Here is a 21,964-nt window from a genome sequence, read left to right as displayed (position 1 = left end):
TAATAAAAGGGCAGATAATAAATGGGAAAATATTTGAACAGAGGATATCCTAGTGGTCAGTAAATAAATGAAAGTTACTAAACGTCACTAATCATAAAGGAAAAGCAAATTCAACCTACAATATTTTATTAGTATGTTTGCCTTACTGTTACATATCTACCAGAGTGATTTGGTCAAAATGAAAAAGAAAGACAACATTAATTGCTCTGAAGGACATGAGGCAACTAGAATTCTCATACATGCCAACAGAAGTGTGAAATTAGATACATTCACTATGAATAACCATTTCATGGTCTCCCAAATTTGAATATGAATGTGGATAAGCTGTGATTCAAAACTTCCCTCCTAGATAAATAACCAACAAAATTGTTCACATATGTCCATGAAAATACATGTATAAGTATGTTCATAGTCCCGAACTGTACCTAAAGCCCATAACAGTAAAATGGATGCATACATTGTGGCATATAAATATATAGAACAGAATTCTCTGCAGCAATGAAAATAAGCTGTCCCCACACACATCATTGATGACTTAACCAAATTGTAGTTCATAAAGGAAGTGAAAGATAGAGCATTCACTGAAGGATACCATTTTCTGTAAAATTTAAAATAAGCAATGCCTATAGATCTTGAAATAATACACTCAATGCCTTTGTACTCGAATGGCATGAAGGTGACTTCTAAGGTGCTGTTAATATTTTGTTTCTTTATCTGAATACTGCTTACAGGTGTATTCTCTTTGTGAGTATTGAAAGAGTTATAAACTGTACTTGTAAACTATTTAATATACATGATATTGTTTATAAACATTTACACAAACTTTCCCTCAAAATAAAATTATAAAATCAAAGTAAAATGAACAAGGAGAAGACAAGAAAACAAATTAGGCAACTAAATTTTACTTACAGTTTCAGAAATTTGAAAATAGACAATTCATTTTGGCAGTTTATTAAAACAAACACAACATAACTAAAAATGTAAAATTTCTCAGGTATGCAAAGTGTTTGATGATGACAAATAAAGGAAAAAAGTTAGTTTGGGGAACTTTGCATGTGAGCATCAGATTAATCTGTATATTTAATTTAAAACAAGTAGAACAAACTGTTGACTTTTAAGGTTAGGCAATAAGTGCACAGATGATTATTACATTGTTTCTATCTTTCTGTATCTTTAAAATATTTTACAGTAAGATACAGAAAAATCTGCACTTATCATAATTTATTAGATATATTCAATATTTGGAATAGAAAAAAAGTAATTTGATATTTGGTAAGTGCATAAAAATTCAATAAATTAAATATTTACTTTTGGTAAGTTAGGTAAATAAGGGGAAGTCCTTGAATTTTGATGGAAATGTGCCAGATTCAACAGTGTGTATATCAACTATTGTGATTATAGAGGCATTTTCATTAAAATAAAGAGCTAGGAAAGGATAACTATTTTCCCTCATTCAACTTTGTCTAAGATGTCTGAGTCAGTGAATAGGGCAATACAACAACAACAACAAAAAAGAAGGATGTGATATAAGTATTAGAAGGATGTATTCTATAGACAATATGTTGTCTTCCAAGGATCATCTATGAGAATGTACAGAGAAATTATTAGAATTAAAATAATAGTTTGCTAAAGTTCCCACATACAAAAATCAACAACTTAAAAAAATTAAATAAAATAAATAATTTTTAAAAATCAACAACTTTATACCAGTTAGAGATAACTAGAAAATATTATAAAAGATTCCCATTCACAAAAGCATAAAACTGCAAGTCCTCTGTGATCAACCTAACAAAAGACCTCTCTGGGGCATAGATCACAAAACGTCACTGAAGAAAACCTAAATAAATATCATCATATTGTGGGTTGGATAAATATATAGACTCTCCCAAAATTAGTTAATAAATTAAAGCAATTCTGAATGCAAACTGGCCCAACCACTATGGAAAGCTGTGAGGAGGACCCTCAAATTGCTAAAAATGAATCTACCATATGACCCAGCAATTCCACTCCTAGGAATCTACCCAAAGGACACCAAAACATTAATTCAAAAGGATAACTATCCTTTGTACTCCTATGTTCATCGCAGCACTATTTAAAATAGCCAAAATATGGAAACAAACTTAAAGCCCCAAAATAGATGAATGGCTCGCGAAGATATGGTATATGTACAGAATGGAATACTACTCAGAAATCAAAAAAGATAAACTCATGCCATTCACAGCAACATGGATGGGCCTGGAAGGGGTTATGATCAGTTAAATAAGTCAAAAGGAAAAAGAAAAATATCGGGTGGGTTCACTTATAGTAGGAACATAGGGAAACCGCACAAGGAATCAAGGGGAAAAAAAGACAAAACTAGTAGTCAAACTATAAATTGGAGACATTCATCAGTGGAGGGGGAGGGAAAGGGATCAAAATGAAAGGGAAGAGCATAAGAGTCTATGGTGATGGTTCTCAGGTATCTTGGTGGTGGTAATTTTATGGGGACAACACCTGAGAGGAGAAATCAAACACTGTTCAAAAATGAACAATGATGTAAAAATTTATAAATAAATAAATAATGCAATTCTGAAAAAAATTTAATTGGGAGTTGTACAACAATACAAGCTAATTCTGCTATTTATTTGGAGAACAAAATGTCAAGAATAAATCAAGATAATTTTGAATAAAGTATTGGATCTATTAAACAGTAAAACTTTTTTACTACAAAATAATTGTGATTTTAGTATGGTGCAGGGAAAAAATAGATCAATGGGATATACCAAAGATCAGAAAGTCACTCACATGTGGTAAAGGTTTTAATACAAATCAATAAGAAAAGGCATCAAGCCAGAAAATATTCTCAATAAATAGTTATCCACATAAAGTACATAAAACTGGATCTAAGCCTTATATAATTCACAAAAATTATTTCCATTTGGGGAAAAAAGATTAGGAAAGTGATTCTTAAATAAGACACAATAAAACACCAATTGAAAGGAAAAATATTGATAAACTGAGTTACATTGAATTTGAATACCTCTATTTAAAAAAAAAAGGCATCATAAACAAAGTCAAAAGCTAAGGCACAACCAATTACTATTAGTTTCCAATATAAAATAACTAGAAATCTGTAAGAAATAGAAAAATAATCTGTTAGGAAAAAAGGGTCAAACATTAATTCACAGAATAGGAAATTCAAAAACTCAACAATGAAATGACTGTGCACAAACTCGATGAGAGTTCAAATAATCAGAAATTAAAGACTGATGGTACAAGAGTTGGCATATCTTAAACTGGAACTCTCATCCACTACTGGCAGAAGCATAAATTGGTCCAACCACAGTTTAGATAATTTTGTCAATATAAAGGTAATTTCAAAATGAATATGCTTTCTGATCCACTTGAGTCCCAGACAAATACCCTAGAGAAACTATCTCATGGGAAGAGGGAAAGCTGTGTGTAAGAATGTTCATATTGTTTATAACAGAATAAAAGGAAATAATTACATTTCCATCTACTGGAGAATAAATATTTTCATTATATCTCCAGTATGAAAAGCTTAATAGTAGTTTTAATGAAGTAAAACAAAATATTAATCATAGAATTGAATGAGCAAAGTGGGTTGCAAAAAATGATTTGTACATTCTGATATTTAATAATCTTTGACTGATGAAAAGCTAATTGATGTATAATTGATGTAATTTTTATAAACATATAGTATACATGTATAGTAAAAAAGTATACATGTATAGTAAAAAATCACTATGGAAAATGATCAGCAATGCATCATCAAAAGTATATTCTGATGATAAAACAGGTAGGAAAATAAGATTAGGAAAGTTTTTAGCAGAGCACCAGTTATGTCTCTAAATTTAATTTTAAAATATCTCAAGCAAATAGGGCATGATGATCAAATTTCATCAAGTTGGGTGATGTGTACACAGGTGTTTATCATATTGTTTTGTATTCTTTCTGAATATTTGAAACTTTTCACAATAAAACATAAACAAAAGCTATTATATATTATTCTAAATCTTTGGGACATACAAAGTTAACAATACAGCAAGTAATCATTATATGACAATATTTATTACATTAATAATAGATGTTGTAAAAGAAACTATTTGTTTAGCAGGCCAGGACAAAAATAAAAATGCTATCTTCTGGATCTTCTTCAGACCCCATCCCAGTCACAGTTAATTTACATATGCCAAACAGAAACAACACAGTGGGTGATACATATAGTACACATACACAAAGCTATTTTCATTAAGATGAGCAGGTCAGGTCATAGAGCCCAGGTTACATGATGTGTTTGGATGTGTGGTTTGCTTAGAGAATCTTCCCTGTAGCTAGAACGGACAATACTACGAGGCATTGCAGTGCATTCTGATAATGAAATAGGTTTCACAGAAATCTCAGATGGCTCTGTATCCAGACTTTCTACAGGACATATATGGATGATGTTCAGACAGGAACACAAATGGGACTGTGCTACAAGAGAAAGGATTCCTAGGGAAAAGAGAAGCCAGGGAGTGCAATGAAGGATCAATGAAAAAATCACATTTCCCTATGTTTTGGCAAAGAGACCCTAACCCACAGCCCCAGGGATCCCTACAAACTGCCCCAAGCCATGAAGCAGTCTTTAGTGTAAAAGTCTGGGAGTGTATGCAGAATTGCTTAAATGCTACACCATTCAATTAAATTAAGGATTCTGTTTAAAAGTGGACATAATTCTGACTTAGAGCAATTTCAAATGAAATTATAGTCTTAGTAAAGGAGGGTGCCCAGTGTTGATGGGTGGACATTCAGCATCAGATGTAGCCTCTTTGACCACATATTGCCTGAACAGTATACCGAGGGTCACTGTGCTGCTCCACACAAGTGAGCATTCCACCTCAGTCACTCTTCCCAGTCGTGACTTTGCTGGTCATCTGTGCCCAAAGTAGAGACTAGCTCAAAGGCATTAGAAAAGGTGGAAATGAGGAGTCACCTTGCAAGGCAGCATCCTGGCCATTTCATACACAGTCCCAACCTCCAACTCTGTCCTTGTAGGAATGTCCTTGAAGGCTGAGTCTCCTTGAACTTTAGTGACTGAAAGTGCAGGGATGGAACTTCTCCCACCCACCCTTCTTTCCCATGCTTTCTCTCTACTCTCAAGGGCCCTGGAGACTCACCAGAGGCAATAAAGCAGAAAACATTTAAGTAGGCAATGAAAGTGATCCAGGTGATCTTGTAACTAGTGTAGTACACGGCTTGACCTTGTCTTAGCTTTTGGTGATACAGAAGGAGTGCAGAGAATAGAAGGATACCTGATGTCCAGACAAAAGGAGAAAAGTCTTTGCTGAGGAATTTAGCTCGTTCACTCAAGTATTAACCCAAGATACGCCTGACTGCCATGCCTCCACCCTGTACCACTGTGTCTTAGACAAAGACAAACTCCACTCCAGTGGGAACGTGTCAATGAAGCTGCATACCTGAGCCACAGAACTGGGAAGGCCGTGTGAGAGAATGCAGCCTGGACCCACAAATCAAGGACACCACCAAGCCTGTTTTAGGAGAGCCACAAAATTACCTGTGAGGAAACTGAGGATGACAGGGATGAAGTGGATGTATTTCATGCGAGGAATCATATAGGTATATTCCAAGCCCAGGAACAAGTTATGGAGGAAGGAAAGGCTGAGGACCAACATCATCATGATCCTGACCACTTCCAGTTTATCTGTTGGAAAGGAGAATCTTAATTGAGAGAAGGACAGATATTTCTTCTAGGCTCATTTCCACACAGGAGCCACCGATGGCTAAGTGGGGACGGGGGCAGGAGGAGCGGTGCAAGATAGGATTAAATAATAAAAATGGAAGAGAATATTAAAGAGTCAGGGAGCCTTAACTGCATAGGAAAGAGAAGCAGAAGAAACTATTCTCTAGCTTCTATCTCAGTAAGTTTCCCTTTCTTCTATACTCTTCAAGGAACTCACTGGAAGTGGACACTCTGCAACCTGAGGAGGTTACCTGGAGAATCACAGATAAGCTGGTGAGACAAGTGAAAGTCAAGGAAAGATGAACCCTCCCTTTGGACCCATCTCTTTCCTTAGTATAATTCTGACCTTCTGGCCAAACCGTAGTGCAACATATCCAAGGATTGTGACTTATATATTTTTGTGTTTTCAATTTCAATCTGACCCATTCTTCCACAGGGATTCCTACTGTCAAGAAGACTAAGCCCCACGAGGAGAAGAACATGTTGGTCGCCTGGATCTTTCTGGTTGATATATGCAGCATTGTGAGTGGGGACTACAAGCCAAGACTACCATCAATATCTCACGTCTCTTCTCTGATTTTAGTCCTCACAAGAAAGCCAAGATGTAGACTTTTAGTGGTTGTTGTGGCAGTGGCTGTGGCAGATGCTGAAATAGACGATGGAACAGAGAAAATAAATTCACCCTTCACTACTCCTATAACTGGGCCAGTCTGCTGTCAGGATTGCTAACTGTCATGGAATCTTCTATTGGTCTGACCCTTGACCTGTAGCAAGTGCAGTGGAAGGACCAACGTTCCTGAGTGTGCTACCAGATATAGAAGGAGATGTAATTTCACAGAAAGAATCTCTAGTTATGGAATCATACATAGAGACCTTGAAATGACTCAGATATGCATGACTAAGGAGGTCCCATGTTACTTTAGAATTATGTGTTCCAATTCTGGACCTACTAAACATAGAGCTTCCATATGATCCAGCAATTCCACTCCTAGGTATTTACCCAAAGGACACAGAAACATCCATTCCAAAGAACACCTGCACCCCTATGTTTATAGCAGCACTATTTATAATAGCTAAGCTTTGGAAACAGCCCAAATGCCCAAAAACAGATGACTGGATCAAGAAGATGTGGTACATATATACCATGGAATATTACTCAGCATTCAAAAAAGATAAACACATGCAATTTGCAGCAACATGGATGGAGCTGGAAGGGATCATGCTCAGTGAAATAAGCCAGAAAGAAAAAGAAAAATACCAGATGGTCTCACTCATAGCAGGAATCTAGAAAACTTAAATAAGGGACCAGGAAAATGAATAACTATAAGAAAGTGAAAATCAAAATCAACAAAAAACTATGAACCAGAGACACTTTTTGGGAGGTGGGGGGCGGGAGGGGAGGGATTGGGGTCAGAATGGGGGGGTTGCAATTGTATGGGGAATATAAAAATAAAATTTATTATTTAAAAAAAAAAAGAAAGAACCAGTGAAAAGAAGAAGGAATTGAAGACCATTGACATGAGTAGTCAGATAAGTGGCATCACGAAAGTGAATGAGCATTCAAAATTTAGGATGTTGCCCGTAGTTTCAAGGTCCAAGATTTGTGCCAGGGAAGTGCTAGAGCAGCCCAGTGTCTCATGCCCTCCCAGGAGACCCAGCCAGCCAGCCACCAGCTTATATTATTGCACTACTCCATATGGATGCTTTTATTTCTGTGCTAGATCCATAGAGATAGAATTCCTTGGTTAAAATATTCAAGTCTCTGGTTTATAGTTGCTTGTTAATTTTTTTAAATATTTATTTATTTATGCATATAAGAGCTGGGACACAGGCCAGAGATGCAGGGGGTGAGAGGATCCACCAGAGACAGAGTGGGGAACAGAACAGACAGACTGACTGAAATACACTGCTAAGGAGAGCAGCGGGCAAGACAGGAAAGGTCTGCTTCCCCATGTGGGTTTTTCACTGGTGGGCTGGGGCTCGAACTTGCGCTGCAGAGGCTGCGGATTGCTTCATAGTGCAGTGCTTAAACCCTTGCGCCACCAGGGAGCCCCCTTGCTTGTTGATTTTGATTTTTACTTTATTATAATTAGTCTTTTTCCTGGTCTCTTATTTAGGTTTTCTAAAATTCCTGCTATGAGTGAGACCAGTTTTAACATATAATGATAGTAAAGATATAAAGGTGTAGTCAGATTAGAGAAACTTAGAGGATGTGAGAAATTACTAAAATGCAAGACAAAGATGAAACCAAATTTCCAGGTAGGAAGGACAGTAGTCAATGAGGCCATTATAAAATGTAAATTATGGGAGGAAGCACAAACCCGAAAAGGAAAAAGTTGGTAAAGACCACTCTGGGTTAGGTTTAAGGTATCTGCAGGACAACAATAGGCAGGATTTGTTTCTGGAACTTGAATACAGATTAGGGTGTCAGCAAGAGAGCTAGTTGAAACACTGGTGTGTGTATCATCAATCACTATATTGCATAGAACGTGACCAGAAAAGGGAAGGAAATTCTGGAGAACACCAACATTATGAGAAAAAGCAAAGAAATAATGAGAAGGTAAAAAATGCAAATGTTTGGTGACATGCACCTGGGGAGGTGAGAATATACTCCCTTGAATCATTTACAATGTTATAAACAAATGATGCCTCAATCAAAAAAAAAAAAGGAAAAAATATTTTTAAAAACTTGTTGCTGAGGAAATAAAAAGAGGCTAGAGTTTTGAAGAGAGATTGAGCAACTGAGCTACAGAGAAAACAAGTTAGGCAGTTGCACATATGTCACTTACTTTGACAATAAGGATGTTATTGGTGATTATGGGATTTTCAGTAAAATGATGGCGAATAGAAAGTAGGAGAGGTTTTTTGGAGACATAAATATTTTAACTTACAAAAAGATATGCTAGAAAGATATAAAATGATATAAGATGAATATTTAGGATATAAAGATTTAAGCTACCTGAGACCTGAGTAGTCTGATTCCTGTCCAAGCTGAAATAGTCATGCCTGACATCTGGCTGAAGGGAATGGCACCAAGGGTCTGTGTGAGCCCTGGGCATAGAGAGAAGTGGGCATTCCCCTTCACAGTTGGGTCTTGGTGAAAGTTGTAAAGGGGGTGTTATCGCACAGTATCTACACAGCACAAGTGCATGGTCCTTGCTTTGCTGCCCCTCACATGCCACTTCAGGCCACTGGCTTCTCTGCTCCCACCTTCAGCAGGATGTGTCCCGAGGTGCGGGCCTTCAGGATGAGTTCCCTGATGTGCAGAACTGGGTAAGGGCATTTTGCTACCCTTTAGCCCGAGCATTGTGATTATGTGCCTGTCTGGAATGCTTCTGAAATTAAAGATCCCTTTATCCAACCCTAGACTTTCAGAATCAGAACTTCAGAGGGTGGATCCCACTTTTACCAGGCCCCCAGGTAATTTCTCAGCACAATAACAGTTAAGAGTCACTTTCAGTGATAGTGCTGACAGCGGGACATGGTATGGGACATAGTCATGGTTGTTTTCCTTGTCCTCTTACCCTCTTCCACTGTGTGCAGGAACCTACTAGTATGGAGCTCTGAATCTAAGGTGTCTTTACTTCTGGGGCTTCCTTCAAGAATCACCTGAATATCTATGTGAAATTTTGAATCACATAATTTTTGCAGTGGTCAGAGATAAAAGACTAGCAGGTATTACATTAGCCAGAGCACTGGCTTTATGACTGGGCTGACTCCACTCCCAGAATCTGTGTTTGCTCCCATATTTAGTGATGTGTATCAGATCACATAGGAGGACCCTAAAAACTCACTTTATGACTCTCAATGTAAACTGCCATCATCCTACATTCTTTCCTCTTTGGGCAAAAAAGCATGGACGCTGGTATGAAGCATCTCTGGATTTCTTTCCCAACTCTGCATCTTAGCAGATGTGTGACTTTGAGCAAATGTCATCATCACTCCTAAATCCATTAGTCTCACAAGGAAAATGGAGCTAAGTGTTCTCTTTGCTGAGTACTTTCTACTGGGAACTGGGATCAAGTTCACACAGTGCCTAGGTCAGCACACAACACATATCAACACCTTTCACCTTTTCTTCCCCATTGTTGTGGGGATGGCTATGGACAGAGGGACAGAACAGACCCACCCTGGACATGGCATGTGAGATCATCAGGACCATGTTCAAGTCTCTGTATCATCAAGGCCAGGAATTCTTGAGGGATTCAAGTGGAGAGAAATGAAAAATTTGATTTGATCAATTTAACCTGGTACGATAAGCTTGTCCATTCTCATAGAGATTTGAAATCTAAGAGCATGAAGCTCTTAGACATTTTACTCTGAGTCATGTCCCTTTGCCTACTCACACTATTCAAATATCTAAAACAGAAATTATTAATTTTAGTAGAAATTTATTTACAATACTGGCGTACATTAGGATTTATTGGATAGATTTCTGGAGAACTACCACCCAGGGAACACACTTAAGCCACATGTCCTTTCTGCACAGATCCTGGGCTCCATTAAGGTTAAAGTCCCATGGCTAGATGGAAAAGGAACAAAGGCCAGGGTGCCTGGTGGGAGCTGGCACAGGATGCAGATCACATGGAACAGCAACCCTCACTAGTATTAATATACTGAGAACAACAGTGCAAGGAGGCAGAGTGTGGACCTGTGTTTCTTTCCCACCTAAAGAAACACACCAACTAAAGGCCATGGCTTAACAAGAGTTTGAAAGACAGAAAATAAATGAAGCAAAAATGATACCGTCCCCCTAAATATCCATGACTTGCACTACCTCGCCTGACTCTATAATTCATCATTTCTGTGTCACCCACTATTTTCCATACAGGAAAGAAAAAAGCTGTTCTGACTGATAGATATATCTGGTCTGCAGCCAAAACACCTTGAACATGCACTATCAGGTCTGACTACAGATGCTAAGCAGCATCTGGACTGATTAGTGCTTAGATGGGGGATGTAGGACCCAGTGGTGATGATCATATCAATATATTTAATATCTCTTTGTATCCTCTTACCTTCAGTTAATTCTTCCTACCTCTAATGTATGTTTAAATTCTATAAATAAATCAGTAAATTCTACCCATACATAAAGAATGTCTTTCTCACTATGGAGAGCAGTGATGTGCTCCAACTCTGAGCACACACAACTCCTCATGCTTAGTCATTCAACAATTTCTTGAGGAGTTGTTGGGTAATACTCTGCCCACTAGAATGTAATGTTTTTAGGGCCTAATGTGGATTCCTCTTTCAGATTCCCAAGTACAAAAGGTGTTCAAAATATAATTGATGGGTAAATAAAAAAGATTCCTTCATTAGTGTTATAAAAATGTGTATTTGGGCCTCCCCTGGTGGCGTAGCAGTTGAGCGCTGGGCTGCGAGGCTGTCCTCAGCCTCTGCAGCACTGGTTCATTCCCCAGGCGCCGGTGAGGGTCCCACCAAAAAAAAAAAAAAAATGCGTATTTAGGGAACCACCTCTATTTTTAATACTCTCTATGAGAAAATTATATTTTCTTTATCATTTATTCTCATTATCATTGCAATCTAAATATATTCTAATGTTGGACAATAACAACTGCATTACTCTGGACCGTATGACAAAGTGAGGTTTCATTATAAGAAGAGTTTGATAGGCGAGCTAAATGACACTTGTTACACTATATAGTCTGCTAAACCTCAGGAGATAAGAAGCCCTTGGGAACGACTTGTCTTACTATTACCAGAAATAAAATACTTGAACTAAGAAGGGTAGCCACAGTTGCACTTAAACCTGATTCATGTTAGTTGTGGTTGTTTAGACATCAAAGGAAGAAAAGTATAATCAATCCATCTTTATTCCTAACGCAATGAGGCTAGGAGAAGCAACATTCAGCTAGTCTTCAGGAGGGGAAGGTGAGTTTCAGAGGTATGATGATCATATTTTGTAGCTGTTAAAATATGCTCTAAAATCAACTCTGATCATCCACATGAGCACAAAGGCTTCTGCATGTTTGCAGGTCACTGAGCCCTGGTCTAGAGGGAGCAGGCCTTGGACATCCATCTGGATTCAGTATGCACTGTCCACTCACCTTGTCTAAGGGTCCTAGAGGCTAATCTGTGAATTAATCTGTGAAATCACCAGCCCCGGAAATAGAATTAAAATACTACAAGTAAGTTTATGCAGACCTTGCAATGCACAAATTGTGTTCATAAATTGAATTCCTTAACTTGTACAATAATCCTTTGAAGTGTTCATTTTTTTTACTGATTAAAATAGGAAGCTCATAGAGACACTCTGATGAGTCAAATGTTATACTGTAAATCTTAAGAGTTGCTCTTGAAACTAAATATAGTGATTTCTAGTTCAGTGTTCTTTCTCATACTTCTGTACTATATTTTTTCCTCATTATAAAAGAAAATTGATATTTGACAAAGCAAAATGTAGGAAAAAAATATTTGCTACACCCGTGCTGCTCAAATTGTAGTCATATATGTAGCATATGGATACTGAGCACTGAAATGTGGGTCCTTTGTTGTGGAAAATGCTGCAGAATAAAATTCACTATGAACTGCAAAAATTTAGTCAAAACAGAATTTAAATTATGTAATCATAATTTTTATATCATTTTTTGTTAAAATTAAATGATCTGAATGATCAGATAAACTATTGCATTAAAATTTACTTCAGTGGTTTGCTTTTACTTTTTAAAAAAATGGGCTTCTACAATCATTGAAATTACACAATGATGTTCATTATATTTCTATTTGGCAATACTGTTTAAGACCCCACCTTTGTAATAGCCTTAATTGTTATCATCTTAATAATAGTTTGTGATACACTGAAATATTTAAAAACACCATTCAAACTGCTAAATTTTGTTTTGAATTTCTAGAATTACATGAGGACCGAAACAGGTAAAACAGAGCAGTATATTATTTGAAGGGTGGCCAAAATTGTAATATAAAAAATTTAGTCCTAACCTAGAGGAATCACTATTTAGCAGACAGATAAAGTAGATACCAATTATCATTGCTCACTTTCTATGTAGATTAAAGATACATTTGTATAATGTTTGTTGTATAACAACTGGCGTATTACACTGCCAGGAATCTCAAGTCTACATATAGGTGTCAAATTACTAAAATATAAAATTGTACAGTTCTACTGAAAATTGTGCAGAATCATGCAAGAAAGCTCTTCTTTTAAGATGTTTTCAAAGATGGTCTTTAAATAGTGCTGTCAGGCACTGAAATGCAAAAAGAGGTTCAAAGTACAAAATAAGAACATAAAGATTTCAATTCTAAAGGAGAATAAGCCAAATAGTGCCTCTCACGTTCTATGTACACTCACATTGTGTCCAGAGATCATTAAAATGCAGATTCTGATTCAGTGCTGTGGGTTAGGGCATGGCCTGGTAGATTTCAGTGATGGATGGGGGAGGCCAGTTTGTGGACTACATATTGAGTAGCAAGGACATACCACACAGACTCATTTAGGAAATAGGAAAAAGAAGTAGCTGGTTTAGATAGAGTCAGTCAGCTGCAGGACAGGCATAAAAAAAGAAACAGAGAAAATGCATGGAATCAGACATTTGAGGAGTATAGATATTGTCTGCAACACTAAGGACAGTATGAAAGCATGATGAAACAGATTGATGGTAAGTACACAGTCTCCCTGAACATATCTTTGATATTTCTCTGTGTCTTCTCTGTGACTGGGCTACACCAGTATGTGCTATTTGGCAAGGACTAGCGAAAAGAGGACACCAGAGTATGGTATTAACACTCAGCACAATGGGGCTTTTACTCTTTTGCACATGATTCCTCTAGCTTCATCCCTCAGGATAGGAAAAAAAAGCAGAAGAGTGAAGAATAGAATTGGAACTTGCTCAGAGAAGACATGTGCAGTGTTAGGAAACTTTCTTCTTTAAACTGACTTGGGAAATCAGAAGGAGGCACCAACATCATAGGGAACTCCAGGGGCCCAGAGGAAGTGTCTCCCATAGAACAGTAACAAACTGGAAGAAGGAACACATGAATAGCTTCTTGAAAAGCCAAAAGACAGGTAGATCCTGGGCTGGTCATATAGAATTTACTAAAGCAGCTGTCTGAGTGGGGCTCTTTGTAATCACTGGGTAAACATGGAAAAGAGAGAGACAGATTGAGAGACTAAAGAGGACTTGGGAGGTTGTCCAATACTGGGGGGAAAAAAAGACAGCTTTTCAGAAATCATGATGTGACTGCACCCTACATGCAGAACAGGCAGCCCTACATGCATCATCTCTGTCCAACCCTGGGAGAATTCTGGGTGAAACTGGGTTCTACGAGAGCCCTACTGTGGAAACACAAATACCTGGGATGCTGCTTTTCTTAAAGTGGCAGCACTAGCAGAAGTGCATTAAATCCAGCTCAGAGGCTTCCTGAGAGAAGTCAAGCGAGCCCAGAAAGCAGTCAGAGATTCTGAGAGCAGACACAGGCTGGGGAGGCTGCCATTCTACCACGCAGCTACTGAAGTGCAAGGACAAGCTTCTGACCAGGCAGTAAATTTAGGATTAGATTAAATCAGAGACAGTCAGTATGAAAACTCAGTTTTCTCAACAGTACTGAGCAATATAATGCTATGAGACATTTTTTTCTAAGTTTGAAATTATTGTGTGTTCTATCATTGTTTTGGAGATTCTGAAATATCCTCCAGTTAAGGAACTTGTTTAACTCCTCATGTATGAAATCATAGCATCCTGGGATACTGACTTCATGTACACCTATTATCACGGCCCCGGAATTAATATCTGCTGAAAACACTAGGAAACCTAACCAAAAATCATGACAGGCCTTAAAAAGAGGCAGCTTCTCTGTTGAAGTACTGGAATCAGGTCATACCTAGGCAAGTGTGTCCTCAGCAGAGGTATTTTCTCAGCCCACAGCCCTTTCTTCATGCCCCTCCTAAGCTGATTTGCTTTGGAAAGCCTCCTCCGTGGTCTCCAGCACTAATCTTCATTCTAACACTGCATTTAAAGGTTACATACTTTTGCTAAAAGAATTTGAGACACTGGACTGGATATGAAAGTTTATGCATGGTTCCTAAATCTGTAGGTAGGCAGAAGCTTTTTGATTGTTGAATCTTACTGCTGACTTTCTGGAGGGTAAGAATCTGTCCTCAAAGGAGGAACAGAACAGGTGCAAAGGGAATGTAGAACCTGAAGTCAGGAATGGGAGCTGAGTTGGGTCTCTGCCTAATTGGATTATTTCCTTTTTGATCTCCACAGATTTCCACAGGAGGATGGATATAAGAAATCAGTCCAGAGTGAACGGCTTTTTTCTTTCAGGATTAACTGACCAACCAGAGCTTCAGCTGCCCCTTTTCTTCCTCTTCTTGGGGATTTATATAGTTACAGTGGTGGGAAATCTTGGCATGATCTCGACAATTGCATTGAGTTCTCAACTTCACATACCCATGTACTATTTCCTCAGCAGTTTATCTTTTATAGATTTCTGCTATTCTTCTGTTATTATCCCAAAAACACTGGTAATGATTTTAAGCAGAGATAAATATATCTCTTTTGCTGGATGCATGACTCAGTTCTTTTTTTTCTGTATGTTTGCCGTTTGTGAGTGCTACATGTTGGCGGCAATGGCCTATGATCGCTATGTCGCCATCTGCAGCCCCCTGCTCTACAATGTCATCATGTCCCCGCGGGTCTGTTCTCTTCTGGTGGCTGGTGTCTTCTTAGTAGGTGTTTTCTTTGCTATGGTCTTTGACGGTTGTTTGCTACCTTTGGATTATTGTGGACCCAATATCATTAAACATTATTTCTGTGACATAAATCCTCTTATTAAACTCTCCTGTTCTAGCACTTACATCGATGAAATTTTGATCTTTGTTGTTGGTGGATTTAATATGGTAACCCCCAGCGTAACAATCATCACTTCCTATGCTTTCATCATTTCCAGCATCCTCCGCATCCAATCTAAAGAGGGCAGGGCCAAAACTTTCAACACCTGTGGCTCCCACTTGACAGCTGTTCTTATTTTCTATGGGTCTCTCATTTCCACATATCTCAAACCTACTGCCAGCAGTTCAGCCATCCAGGAAAAAGTAACATCCGTATTTTACACCATGGTGATTCCCATGCTGAACCCACTGATTTATAGTATGAGGAACAAGGAAGTCCAAAATGCCGTGAAAAAACTCTTAAAGAGAAAAACATCTTCTAATTAATATGATTTTTAAGAATTACTTATGCATTATAATGATACATATGTGTGTTGTGTTTATATCCTGACTATTTAAAAAAATTGGAAGTGAGGTGAAAATATAGATGTAGTTATTGATAAAGTTTTGTACAGATATACCCTTGAAAAAATATCTGAAATTTTATATTGAGATTACTAATAAGTGCACACATAATATCTTTAAATGTAAAACATCGAATATGTAATATAAAATACTAAATGTTAATGTTTAATTCCATTCTGGATTGAACATCAATAATTATGTTTAGTTTTGTTAACAAGGCCAATAAAAAATGAAATCATGATATATAAGTCTGGCACATCAGATAAAAACCATACCAAATTCCTGTTGATTAGACTAAGTCTTTTCTCTCATATATCTTACTTGAAAGAATATTTTTTCTTGGAGAAATTAGCATAGGAAATCCTAAAGAGTGTGACAAATATAATAAGTACAATTTACAACAAAAGAACTTTTTCATTTTTTTAAGGACTTATTAAAGGTCAATGTTATATCAAACATGAATTCAGTGAGGAAGTCCAGTAAAGGGCTAAGCCAACAAGGCCCCAGTATTTGGTCTGGTGATCAGAGGATTAGACTGAGACTATCTAGATGACTATACCATATTTATACAATTTTATCTAAAATTCAGCAGTTTTTCTGTATCCCAAACATATGTGCAGTATTTAAAACTTCCTGTGTAATTCTTTGAGTTGGCACTTAATCCAGGATGTAAGCTCTATGTTTTTAATTTCCTCCTCATACTTTTTGAATTAAACAAGAAAAACTTTATTGTCCCAAGAAACTGTTAAAACAATAAAGAAGATAATCCACCATATACAGAATATGATGTGTCCATTAATTCATTTCTCAGCATATGATTATGGACAGTATGTACTGGGTGCTCCCTTACATGCTGAAATACCATGTGAATATGGACAAGGTTTCTAATTACATTTTGTGGATGAGTGAGTGGCATCTATTACAGAAGTAATTTAATAAACAAGCATGATAATGAGGTATAAATAATGCTTTCAAAGAAGTGAGGCATATTTTGTCAGTGGATTGTGGGCAACACTGGTAGAAGAAGAAACTTAACAAAATCTGACTGAGAAGAAAAGAGTATGTAAAAAGGAAGCAGGTACAGATTCTGAAGGATGTAACAGACTTGGCATATTCAAGAAACGGGCAGTACGGCTAAAAACTCATGACAGAGGAGAGAGACTAAAGGGGGTTCAGGAAGAAGGCATATTCCAGATCACATCAGGAGTATGACTTTACCAGAAGCCACTGGTATGTTTCAAAAGTAAAGTTTTGTAGATTATTTATATTGACAAAGTGTCTTCTATATAAATAATTAGAAAATATATAGATGTGTGTATATGTGTTATGTGTATATTGAAGTGATTGATAAGGAGAGAAAAACTATTGGCCAGCTGGAAACTCAGAGAACACTACTGAGTCTAATGAAATACTCTGGAACGAATAATTTGTCGGCATGCCGGCATTAGGAGCAGAAAAATTTATAATTTCATGAGAGATTTACATTTACATTTGTAACAAATAGGACAGAACAGTTCACTTGGTTGAGGGATTACATACTGATTTGGGGACCTCATTCTACCAAGAATTAAGGAACACTTGCGACTTGGATGTGCTCTTTCTGTAAATCACAGTTTAAATTTATGGAATTTTGTGTTACACCTGCATAGGAAATCAGTTTCAGGATTATAACTACCTCTGCCTTTTGTAAAATTTATAATTAATAAATTTGAAATGTAACTTCTGCATATATAATATTTACAGTATCCTGAGAATACATCTTTTTTCTATACATGGATATATAAAACTGATTATGGATATTTTCTAGAATAAAAAGTGAATAAATTCAAAACAATGAAAATATTATTACTAACTCAATGAAAGTGAAATTATGTGTAGTTTAAGAACTTCAAACCATATAATTTAAATATTTTAAAATTCAATCACCTCCAAATAGCTTCAGGAAAAAAAAATTTAAATGTTAGTAAATGAAGAACTTCCACACTGCCTATAAGAAAAATGGAGATCAGAGTTCAGTGCCTGCCATAAGTAACTGCAAAAACAGGTAAAATATATTTTTTGAAATCAATATTGAGACTATGAGGATAAAGTATCCTAGCAGTGAGATTCCTGAGAGAAGAGACACAAATGAGATGAGCTTTGTCACCACTAGCACATTCCATCTCAGGGCACTTTTAGACCACATGCAGGGAAAGTAATCTGACTGTTTGAGGAGACAGATATCAGAGTTTGGTGAAATGAAGGCTTTAGAAATGTTCATACACGGCTCACAAGAAGAGGGTTGTTAAACAGACACAGAGGTTGCATAAATCTTCAAAGGAATGACCTTGAGTGTTTGGCTGAAGACCAATGTACACAGAAGAACTTAACAAAGCTAAGAAAATAATAGCAGCTGAGAAGCCATGGGGTGAAAACATCTCAGAGTGCAGAGATCTGGTTGAAGCTCTAAATCCAACTAGTCAGAAAAGAGATTTCTTTTTGCACACATTGGAGAATCAGAAGCATCATGAACCAACATTACGCTTAATTTTTTCTGTAGTAAAGGTTATTCCAGAGCTCAATGGTAAAGAGACATAAAATTTGAAAAGACTCAACTGATAATATCTAAATTGTCTCACAAAGTAACTTTCAACATTGATGAAAGGAAAACTATAAAATCGTGCATGTAACCATGTAACAATGTTACATTAGTTATATTTGCATAGAATAGATCATCACTCCACACCCAAGGCTTAACACACTGTTTTCCATAAGCAGGAGAAAAATCAGTTAATAGAAAAATACATGGAAATAACAGAGATAACAGAATTAGTATAAATGAACTTACAAAAGTTCTTAGAAGAAGAATTTATAGGAAAAAGTAAGTATTCAGAAGAGAAACATACAAGATATCAAAATGATCCAAATGGGAATGGCATCAGTGAAAACAGCAGAAAAGTCACCTCCACCCTCAGCGCACTCCCCTCAGACACAATAAAAATCACTAGAAGCTTTGAGAATTTTACCAGAACTCTAGTAAACAGTCAAAGGTTTATAGTAACCAAGTGAATGCTAACTCAAGAGAAAACTCAAAAATGCTAATTAAACTCTGTAACATTTGCCTTGCTTCTACAACATCTCTCTCAAATTCAGTAGTGGACTTGAAGATGACAGCCCATGTCCCCAATGTGGAGTTCTAGTCCCTCAATCTGAAAGAAGCAGACCAGACTTTATTCTCAAAGAAATGTGCTTTTCTCTCCAAACTTCTGGTGGCTGTCTAAAAGACTGAAGACACAAAATATTTGGTTTGTTTTGTCGAACTCAGAACTTAGACGAGAAAAGCTGCAGGCTTTTCTTGATCAACTTACAAAGCAAATGAACAAACTACAGTGACTTGGGGAAAAATATCACAGTTGAGACAAACAGTAGAGCACTGAAAGTAGAAGTAAAAACTGGAGAGAATTACTTTGGAATTAGGTTTTTTAAAAGTGCCTGTGTATAAGACAAAGCTAGAAATCCAAGCAAATTCTCAGGGCAGGAGACATACAAAGAAAAGATTGAGAATATTCTAAATGTTCTCCCCTGGATCTGTTTTTTTTTTTTTTTTTATAAATTTTATTGTTATATTCCCCATACAATTGCAGCCCCCATTCTGACCCCAATCCCTCCCCTCCCGCCCCCGCCCGCCTAAAAGAGTCTCTGGTTCATAGTTTTTTGTTGATTTTGATTTTCACTTTCTTATAGTTATTCATTTTCCTGGTCCCTTATTTAAGTTTTCTAGATTCCTGCTATGAGTGAGACCATCCGGTATTTTTCTTTTCTTTTTGGCTTATTTCGCTGAGCATGATCCCTTCCAGCGCCATCCATGTTGCTGCAAATTGCATGTGTTTATCTTTTTTGAATGCTGAGTAATATTCCATGGTATATATGTACCACATCTTCTTGATCCAGTCATCTATTTTGGGCATTTGGGTTGTTTCCAAAGCTTAGCTATTGTAAACAGTGCTGCTATAAACATAGGGGTGCAGGTGTTCTTTGGAATTGATGTTTCTGTGTCCTTTGGGTAAATACCTAGGAGTGGAATTGCTGGATCATATGGAAGCTCTGTGTTTAGTAGGTCCAGAAATCTCCACACAGCTCTCCACAGTGGTTGGACCAGTTTGCACTCCCACCAACAGTGCAGAAGAGTTCCTTTTTCTCCACACCCTCGCCAGCATTTGTTGTTGCTAGTTTTTTTAATATGTGCCATTCTCACTGGTGTAAGATGGTATCTCATGGTAGTTTTGATTTGCATTTCCCTGATGGCAAGTGATGTTGAACATTTTTTCATATGCCTGTTGGCCATTTGCATTTCCTCTTCAGAGAAGTTTCTTTTAGCTCTTCTGCCCATTTTTGACTGGATTATTTTCTTTGTTGTTGCTGAGTCTCATCAGCTCTTTGCAGATTTTTGTGATCAGTCCTTTATCATTAGTGTTGGGTGCAAAGATGTTCTCCCAGTCAGTGGGGTTTCTCTTTGTTTTTGTTATTGTCTCTTTTGCTGTGCAGAAGCTCTTTAATTTGATGTAGTCCCAGCTGTTTATCTTTGCCTTCACTATCACTGCTTTGGGTGATGTGTCTGTAAAGATGTCTTTGATGTGCAGATCACGTAGTGTTTCGCCTATATTTCCTTCTATATATTTTATGGTTTCAGGTCTTATGTCTAGTTCTTTAATCCATTTTGAGTTGATTTTTGTGTATGGTGTGAGGTAGTGGTCAGGCTTCATTCTTTTGCATGTAGCGACCCAGTTTTCCCAGCACCATTTATTGAACAAACTTTCTTTGCTCCAATGCATAGTCTTTGCTCCTTTGTCAAAGATTAGTTGACCATAAATCTGTGGATTTATTTCTGGATTTTCTATTCGATTCCATTGGTCTGTATGTCTGTTCTTGTTCCAATACCATGCAGTTTTGATGATTATGGCTTTGTAGTATAGTTTGAAGTCTGGGAGTGTAATGCCTCCATTCCCTTCTTTTTTTTCAGGAGAGCTTTGGCTATTCGGGGTTTTTTGTGATTCCATATGAATTTCATCAATAATTGTTCTATTTCTTTGAAGAATGACATTGAAATTTTGATTGGAATAGCATTGAATCTGTATATTGCTTTTGGAAGGATGGCCATTTTAATAATGTTTATTCTTCCAATCCACGAGCAGGGGATGTCTCTCCATTTCTTTGTGTCTTCTTCTATTTCTTTTAACAGTGTTTTATAGTTTTCTTTGTATAGGTCCTTTATCTCTTTTGTTAGATTTATTCCCAAATATTTGATTTTTTTGTTTCAATAACAAAAGGGATGGTTTTTTGATTTCTTCTTCTTCAGATTTATTGTTTGTGTATAGGAAGGCTACTGACTTTTGCATGTTGATTTTGTATCCTGCCACTTTACTGAACTGATTGATGAGTTGAATTAGCTTTTCTGTGGAGTTTTTGGGGTTCTCTATGTATAATATCATATCGTCTGCAAATAGTGATAGTTTGACTTCTTCTTTTCCTATTTGGATTCCTTGGATGTCTTTCTCTTGTCTTATTGCCCTGGCTAGGACTTCCAGTATTATATTGAAAAGCAGTGGTGAGAGTGGACATCCTTGTCTTGTTCCAGATCTTAATGGAATTGCTTTCAGCTTTTCACCATTGAGAATGATGCTGGCTGTTGGCTTGTCATAGATGGCCTTTATGATGTTGATGTATGTTCCTTGTATCCCAAGAATTTCAAGGGCTTTTATCATGAATGGGTGTTGCACTTTGTCGAAAGCTTTCTCAGCATCTATTGATATTATCATATGGTTTTTATATTTCTTTTTGTTGATGTGTTGGATAACGTTGATTGATTTTCGGATGTTAAACCATCCTTGTGCCCCTGGAATGAATCCTACTTGGTCGTGGTGAATTATCTTATGGATACATTGTTGGATTCTGATGGCTAAGATTTT

General features: G+C 37.0%; 3 protein-coding genes across 6 annotated transcripts in view; 1 reads left to right on the top strand and 2 right to left on the bottom strand.

The window, feature by feature from the left end:
• LOC119240793 (olfactory receptor 4D5) overlaps positions 1 to 21,964 on the bottom strand; it is a 388,728-nt gene that overhangs the window by 40,375 nt on the left and 326,389 nt on the right. The gene's annotated exons all lie outside the window — the stretch shown is intronic.
• TMEM225 (transmembrane protein 225) lies at positions 3,769 to 6,482 on the bottom strand. Its single transcript, XM_037504304.2, has 4 exons — positions 6,090 to 6,482; positions 5,558 to 5,704; positions 5,160 to 5,294; positions 3,769 to 4,494 (listed from the first exon to the last, which is right to left on the bottom strand). The coding sequence occupies exons 1-4, from the start codon at positions 6,262 to 6,264 to the stop codon at positions 4,271 to 4,273; spliced, it is 681 nt and encodes a 226-aa protein (XP_037360201.1). The 5' UTR covers positions 6,265 to 6,482; the 3' UTR covers positions 3,769 to 4,270.
• On the top strand, positions 15,003 to 15,941 carry LOC119242095 (olfactory receptor 8D4-like). The gene has a single exon (XM_037507876.1). The coding sequence runs from the start codon at positions 15,003 to 15,005 to the stop codon at positions 15,939 to 15,941; it is 939 nt and encodes a 312-aa protein (XP_037363773.1).

Source organism: Talpa occidentalis, unplaced genomic scaffold (genome assembly GCF_014898055.3).
Source record: "Talpa occidentalis isolate TD23 unplaced genomic scaffold, MPIMG_talOcc4v2.1 talOcc4.12, whole genome shotgun sequence".
Classification (NCBI taxonomy): domain Eukaryota; kingdom Metazoa; phylum Chordata; class Mammalia; order Eulipotyphla; family Talpidae; genus Talpa; species Talpa occidentalis.
The sequence above is the reverse complement of the archived record's forward strand: the minus strand, read 5'-3'. Positions and strand labels throughout refer to the sequence as shown.